The sequence below is a fragment of the Mercenaria mercenaria genome, chromosome 11 (genome assembly GCF_021730395.1).
Source record: "Mercenaria mercenaria strain notata chromosome 11, MADL_Memer_1, whole genome shotgun sequence".
In the NCBI taxonomy this organism is placed as follows: Eukaryota; Metazoa; Mollusca; class Bivalvia; order Venerida; family Veneridae; genus Mercenaria; species Mercenaria mercenaria.
Genome location: NC_069371.1, coordinates 41,895,997 through 41,904,500, shown reverse-complemented (window position 1 = coordinate 41,904,500; position 8,504 = coordinate 41,895,997). Strand labels below are relative to the sequence as shown.

The 8,504-nt window shown below is 32.7% G+C and overlaps 1 protein-coding gene across 1 annotated transcript; it reads right to left on the bottom strand.

Moving 5' to 3' along the window:
• Positions 1-4,122: 4,122 nt before the first annotated feature.
• On the bottom strand, positions 4,123-8,127 carry LOC123531922 (uncharacterized). The gene is made up of 3 exons (XM_045313226.2): positions 7,928-8,127; positions 7,149-7,407; positions 4,123-6,161 (listed from the first exon to the last, which is right to left on the bottom strand). Exons 2-3 carry the CDS (start codon positions 7,369-7,371, stop codon positions 5,530-5,532), a joined length of 855 nt encoding a protein of 284 aa, XP_045169161.2. The 5' UTR covers positions 7,372-7,407; positions 7,928-8,127; the 3' UTR covers positions 4,123-5,529.
• Positions 8,128-8,504: the final 377 nt, after the last annotated feature.

Here is an 8,504-nt window from a genome sequence, read left to right as displayed (position 1 = left end):
AAGCATCATTTATTACTCAACATATATCGTAACAAACTGAAAAAAAATGTATATTAAAAAGTTAAATTAGATCTACGCTAATTTAAAATAAAACCATGGACCAATGTGAAATACGTTGCTATTGCTATTGGATGGACAACTGTAATAAAATGACTTGTTATTAATAATAAAGTCAGTATGATATCACAAAGTTAAACTTACCCTAACCTGCACCCATATGTGATACATGAAAGACGGCATTCATCTAGAGCTCTTTCCTCACTCTGGGTGGGTTAAAATATTGATTTCTATAAATTTCAATAGGGAAATAATGTTCACAGAAAACAACTAAATACATAGAAAATTTTAAACCCAATTTCGTTGACATGTTTTGCATATTTTGATAAATTTTTTACAATGATAACAATAATAAGAAAGTAAAGAAATTGTGAAATATCATCAGTACTAGTCGAACATATAAAATATAAAAAAAACGTCGCTAGAATTGATAAATGAGCAGATGATGCACTTAGACAACCGGTTACGATATATAACAATAAATAGCATTTATGTCGTCTGGTAGGACGATTTCGATAGAACTGCCACTCGCACATTAACTTGTTAACAAGCTTACGCAGACAAATGTAATGAACAGTCAGACGAAAACGACATATGTTCACCTAACAGTAAATTAAATGAATAATACTTGAATTAATTCTTTCACGCTGATTTAGATACTTAATCATTTATAGGGATGGATGTCTGTCTCTCCAAAATGTGAGGTAGTTGGCTTAATGTCCCAAATTACAAAATGAAAAGATCTCTTGGGATGTCGAGTAAAGAGGAAAGAAGTCAAAGGAATAGCCTTAGGCTTTCATTTACATGTACAATGTACTATAATACAAATTGTTATGCTTTATCAGTAACATTGCAAAACAATTGTTGAAACGTATAAAATGGTACATAAAATAAAGTTTAAAACATAAATCTGAAAGGTTACAGGAGTTTTGTTTCTATGCCTTTGCCTTTGGATAACTTCAACATGTACTGAAGTGAAAATGAAATGCATTACTATTTCTTTCTTATGAAATTTACTACTCTTAAACAGTCGTCATGAAGATTGAGTAAAATTGAATAAAATTTTAGCTAAACATTTGGCATTATCATCTAACTATATAAAAGAAAATAGTACTTTTTTAAAAATAAGTGTCGAATTTCTTTATAAATCAAATAAAACACAGTGTTTCATATTTGGCAGTTCTGGCCAGAGAAGCATTTAAAATTCGTAAGAATGAAGGGATGAAAACAGGAATCATAGAAAAGGGTTTGTCGATAACATTAAACGTCAGAAAAGGTGCAGATGATCGTTGGGAAAGAAGGGGAATTTAATCAGTCTCTTATGAAAGAAACGTGCCAAAACTGTAAAACTGACTCCAAGATATAGAAAAACCATGAAACATTAAATCAAGTTTAATAACCAGTCAAACTTAGTATCGACATCAGTTCAAATTCCAATACAAATCTATTGTTTCTTTTATTGTTCATTGACTATTTATATAAAGGTGCTTATATAAATTAAAAAAAGCCATGTATTTCTAAAAAGAAAACAACAGGTCATTAAAAGGGTACGTTTATGATAATATAGTTATTTAATGAAGGAATTAATTCATTTTAAATGTGGATATACTGATGTCAAATTATTCAGTTTGATGTATACTTTAAACATAGGTCATTCAACTGTTAATTAGGAGTTTCTATTAACAAAACTTAGGGTGCATGATGTTCATTCATTTGCATCTGCTGATAATAGTTTGAGCGTAAATAACTGGGGATTAACCATCTCTTTGGGTCTAGATTGACATCTGTAATTTAATAAAATAAGCACCTGATTTTCTAAAAAGATAATTTTTAAACTCTAAACCAACCAAATAAATTGAATATAACTTTTTCCAATCATTTGGTTTTTTATTGCTTCATGAGATATTTTATACATGACATAAGCAGATTTCACAGTCAGTCTGACTTTCTGTATTCATACTTACTCTACATGATAATACTCGTTCACTCCTAAAATATTCAATTCTACTTGCACTATTTTGTTTCCTTGCGTGCATTATACGAGGGGCGTTCAATATGTAATGTTACTCCGTTTGCAGTTCTGTAACCGCTAGTTATTTTTAGATGCCGTTTTCGATACATTATAGAACAATCTATTTGGAACACAATGCTGTATAAATTATAAAAATCGGCAGGTTCAAAGTAAACATATAATCATTTGAGTGAAATGTACAGTGACAGTAGCAGCAGTAGCAGAAGCAAGACGTAAAATGGACAGTACCAGTAGCAGCCATAGATGTAGCAAAACCGTTAAATAGGCAGTAGCAGCAGTAGCTGTTGCAAAAATAAGAAATTGTGAGTAACATTAGCCGCAGCGGCAAAAACTTGAAACTGACATTAGCGGAAGTAAAACATGTAACATTTGCAATAACAGTAGCAAAATAAACGTTAACTTTGTAAAAGTATTGACAGCAGTAGCGGCAGCGGCACTAGCTGTTTCAAACTCGTGAAATTTGATGTAGCAGTAACAGCAGTCACTGTGACAGTAGCGAAAACATGAAATTGGCAGTGGAAGAAGCAGTTGCAAAAACGTGAAACGAGCGGTAGCAGTAACAACAGTAGCAGAAGCAAAACGCGAAATTGGCAGCAGCAATAGCAGCAGCAGTAACGTAATATGGGCAGTAGCGGTAGCACAAACGTGAAATTTGTAGAAACAGTAGCAGAAACGTGTAACAAGCAGCAGCAGTAGTGACAGTAGCAGTATCACAAAAGTTGGTTTGTTGTAATAGTAGATGCATCAACTAAAGCAGTAAAACGTAAAATTTACTATATTTCTTATACCCCTGCTACTGCTACTAGCACTACAAATTTTACGTTTTCGCTGCTGCTACTGCCAATATCAGGTCTTAGATATTGCCACTTCTTTTGACAATTTCATGTTTTTGCTACTACTGCTGCTGCTACCGCCCATTTCAGTTTTTGCTGCTGCTACTGCTTCCACCTATATGTAATGTTTTTGCTACTACTACTACTACTGCTATTGTCAATGTCCGTTTTATGTTTTGCTAATTCTACTGCTGTTTATGCTATTGCCAAAGTCAGATTTTTGCTACTGCTACTGCTGCTATTGCCCTTTTCATGCTTTTGCTACTGCTATTACTGCTACTGCCAATGTCACAATTTTCTACTGGAACTGCTGCTTCTGCTACTGCCCATTTTGTGTTTTCCATAATGCAACTACTGCTACTGACCATTTCACGTTTTTGCTTCTACTGCTACTGCCAATTTCATATCGACTTTGGTGAAGGAGATTCGCGTTGAATTAAATTCACTCAGTAGGCACTGTAACTAAAAATACAAACTTCAAGTAGGAACTGTCTATTTTAGATATATGTATAGCTAACTGCATCAAAGTATGTAGACTGAAAAAAATATTTCAGATATCATTTTCGGAAAAAAAAGTTATTTGAGCTGAAAAAGAAATGATCCCGGGTAAAATATTTGGAAAAACTGGAGACAACTCCGCTATGTCTTAACTGTAGGCCTAGGGGGCTATTGACCTAGTACCCCATGCAAACCATGCACTTTCTACCTCTACGCAGGAAAAAGGCATGCCTTATTATACATAACTGCCCTAAGGATTAACAATCTAAATAGAAAATTATGTAAAGAACAAATAAGTTAAATGCCCTTGGGAAAGTGTGACATTTTCTGTGGTGAAATTTGTCAACAAACAGACGATTATTTTGAAAAAGTCAAAACCCACAGAATTTCACAAGGTAAATACAATGAAAAGGTCACTGCTGGTAAGAGAACAATCTCTTCTATCAATTTATATGCGTCAAAGTATGGGAAAACACATCTAGAAATATGAGAAAATCAAAGAAATCAATTTCAGGACTGTTCAGTGCATGACTGACTTATCATGCATAGCATTTAACATACTAGATAGATTACTTTTCCATTGCACTGGTATAACATGGACAGGATTAGGATTAACAAACAGTGTTCACTCAACAATTTCACTATATAAACAGATTGTTTCCCTTGTGTAAAGAGGGCTTAGGGTAAGTCTCTACACTCAGCCAGAAGGACAATATTTTATTTATCTCGTCCTACAAGTTAAATATAGAATAAGTGTGCAGTTGACAACCGGTTTAAGTTTCCTGTTGAAAGTTCCAAGTCAGTATCGCTTTTGTCAAGTAGATATCTGTAGCCATATATATATTGTATAATTTGTCCTCTAACACACATCTATATTTATACTATTCTGTTAAAGCAGATTTTTATATACATATAAAATTCTGTAAACAAGTACGGCCTGTATTTTACAATAGATTACTTTTCCATTGCACTGGTATAACATGGACAGGATAAGGATTAACAAACAGTGTTCACTCAACAATTTCACTATATAAACAAATTGTTTCCCTTGTGTAAAGAGGGCTTAGGGTAAGACTATTCACTCAGCCAGAAGGTAAATATTTTATTTATCTCGTCCTACAAGTTAAATATAGAATAAGTATGCAGTTGACAACCGGTTTAAGTTTCCTGTTGAAAGTTCCAAGGCAGTATCGCTTTTGTCAAGTAGATATCTGTAGTCATATATATTTTGTATAATTTGCCCTCTAACATACATCTATATTTATGCTATTCTGATAAAGCAGATTTTTATGTACATATAAAATTCTGTAAAAAAGTACGGCCTGTATTTCACAAGTAAATACAAACAAAAAGAAAAGAAACCTCTTATTTTTCTAAACTGAAAATTAAATCCGTAGCACGCTTTTGTTCGGATTTCTTTCATAAATATTTATGATCTGGTTCTGTAAGTATTTCAAACAGAAAAAAAAAAACATTACATGCTTTTCGTGTCTTTGGTAGCTTTATTTTTACGCTTCTACAGCTATTTCTTTAAAATTTCTTATGATTATTTTTAAATCACTAACGTTTTCATATATTTCACTGAGAATCACTTTGCAGTCAGTGAAATATAATTTTGACTTTAGTTTTGAACGGATATTTCATTAAAGAAAACATTTTTCGAAATTAAAATGTTGAAATGGGAAAAAAATATTTTTGATCGGCATTATAAAAGGTAATGTAAAAATCAAAAAGATCCTACTACACCCACTGGGATACTTTCGCAATAAGTAAAGTTTGATTTTGCAAAACGAAGAAGTAAAAATGATCCTCGGTACATATAAGGCAGATCGAACAGATAGTAATGTTGTTTTTTATCGTTTAGAAGGCAATCTTTACGAAACAGAAGAAATGTATAATAGAGCGAAAATTGCTACGACTGAGATTCAATCTTTCATTACAACCCATGTGTTCTTTGAGCATTCATATTGTTGTTAAACATGTTGCAAATGTATCCTCATAAAAGGCAGATTTCTGGAGCTAAAATGTCTTCCGAATGACATTTTGATTGCCACTTACGTCTTATTTTCAAATCAATTCGTTTCGACAACGCACATCGATACAGTGTTGTTATTTGGAGCACACAGCACATGTAAGCTCTCGTCCGTTCACGTAAGGTGGACATTTCAATGATCCACAACGAGCCTCAACAAAATAGAACAGCTTTCCATTAGTATCAGAGAATCCTCCAGATATAATCTCAGGGTTGATATCAAGGCAAACGAATTCGGTAGCATGATGGCTGTCATGTCCGCTGGTGAGATATCCGCTATATTCCAACGTCCAACCGTCATAACAGATGTTTCGACCTGGTATAAACAGAACACTTGGCCTCTTTGTCCTACAGATACAGCATGGCACATCGTGGTTGAGCATAGTCTTGCCAAAGAACCTATCCATATTTCTATCATAGAGTTCATACTCTGCTCCATACACAGTACCAGATGTCTGCTCTGAGTCTTCATAAACACCCCACACTGGTTCCTCTGGTAAGCACAAATAATTGCTTGCAGCACCTTTGTTACTATAAAGTCCACCTGCGGCATACCCCTTGTACACCATTTCTGTCCCATTGCCGGGACATTCTGTTCTTCCCCAGCGGATATACGTATTTCCTGTCCCATCAAACGACGTTTTCACTTCTATCTGCTTCAGTTTGTTTTCAATTTGTTCCAATGTTGCTTGACTTCTAAGACTCTCTTCTGTAATATACAAAAGTGTTAAAAAGAAATTAATGTAGCTTAAACAGCAAAGTTACATTGTAATATTAGTTGTATATTAAAAATGGAATTGTATGTTTGATTTCATTTTTTTCACGAACTTTACTAAAAAAGATTCTTAGTTACATTATATTGCACATAGTTTTACTTGAGAAATACTTGTTAAAAACTTTATAAGCTTTGATGTCTTATGCTTTTATATCTTTTACAGAAATAATGAAGTGTTTATAAGCAAGTACACGTAACTGCAAACAAGTATAGGTCAAGTTAACTTAATAGTTTCGCATGGTTTATTTCTGAAATTCTGACGTAGAACAAAATGTATGTTTCCAAGTGTTTTTTTTATTTGTAGGAAAGGATTTAGAGTCTGTGTTACATGTATAGAAAACATGTTTGAAATAAATAAGATAAATATGAGATGAATTATGCCTAACATATTGATCAAATTAAGCCTTATTGAGTTCATCTTATTCAATGTAAGAAAATTACGACCTATACGAAAATAATTATGAGAAAATCAGATCCAGTGTGAGAAAATATCACATTGATTAAGGGGCAATACAAAGTTGCATAATAAAATTATCACTAATCAAGTAATTCCACACTGATATTACTTGTGATTTGGCCGTTGTGCACCTTCGGCTATCATCTAGTAAGAGTAAAATGATTCAGTAATTATAGAACAATATTTCTATATACAAGATTTCTCACTATGTGTCACATTGTACAGTCCATAAAATAAACGAACGTGTTTGCAAACATGGACGGATCAAAACGGAAGGGGAAGAAGCATTTTATAGAAATATTTCGATGGCAAAATAAATACATGTCCGTAGCCTTGACAAACCAATAAACCGGGCCAGTCTATTTTATAAGTGCAACAACACGGTTGACCCGTTTAAATGAGCCGTATGTACAAATGTTCAAAAGAAATAATATTTGTGTATATAGAATTTAAAAGAATATTACCTTTCAGCTTGTTCTGTGAGATATTTATTTCCCCTATTAATTCCTTGATTTTGTTTTGTTCTGTTTCAACCAAGACCATTTTATGTAACATTTTATATTCGTAGTCGAATCTTGAAGTACACATTGGTTCTTCCAGTTGTTTTTCCATTGCAAAAACATGTCGATTTAACGATATGAATAAATACAGCAGTGTCCACGGTACGATATTAAACATAGCAACCATGATTTTCCTTACGTATGATCTCACTGCAGTAACACACTGAATCCCATGCGAAAAAAATGCATGTTTTCAATAAACTTACTGTTTCATCAGCATAATCCGTAACTGGGGCTTTTTTTCACAAACTCTGGGTATATTTTACAAGATCCATTTACGCAAGTATGAATTTATAATTTTAGATATTATAAAGAATGTCAATTATATTTACTTTTCCTACTGAAAAAAAAATCGGACAAAATTAAATCTTTGAAATGTTACAAAATTTGAGCATTGAAATGTTGCTTTTGTGTTAACTATAACAATATATGTGTATAACAATCCATCAATAAATAAAGCAACACTTTAGATTTTAGCATTTTTTGTTGTCCAAAATTGCCAAAATTTACAAAGGAAAATAGCCCCATTAAAAAACATTTTGAAAATTTAAAATAAATTCGTCGACCTATATTTAAAAACAAATCAATGAATAAAACATGTAACAGAAAAGGTAGGTCAAACAGTAAGTAACAGATTGTAGCCAACGCAAATTACTGCTGGACAGAATGTTCTTGTTGCACACCTCATTTAACGTACGGCTACGGGAAATATCCCAACATCTAATGGCAAATTATTTCTTATCTAAAATCCAAACGTTAAACGTCCATTCAGTAGTTATAATTAATGATCACGTTTACAATCATTGCGCACACAAACGTTCTAAAATGTTACGTCCATTCACAATAATTCATATATTCTTTACACTGTAAAGTGTAATTTGTAATGTTGAATTTGGTCATGTCCAATTCCTGAAATTTTTATAGTCTCTATTTCCTTTGGATTGTAACGTCTACATAGTTGACAGAGAAAATATATATGGTACAAAGGTACGCAAGTGATGTGCGGATAAATTCATTTTTTAAACACACCCTAATTTAAAACAACGAATTATTTTGTATGAGTTTTGGGTTATGTTACTTTTAACTCATTTAGAATTATTAGAGCGCCTACAACTGAGGTTGGTAATTAAAAATGAAATCTTAACTCCAAATCCCATAGTATATGGTAAAACATGTGTAATTTCCTTATCTTTTGATGCTCTGTCAATAATCGATAGGATTTTAGTTACCATTATTTAGCCACATATCCTTAAAGTTGTA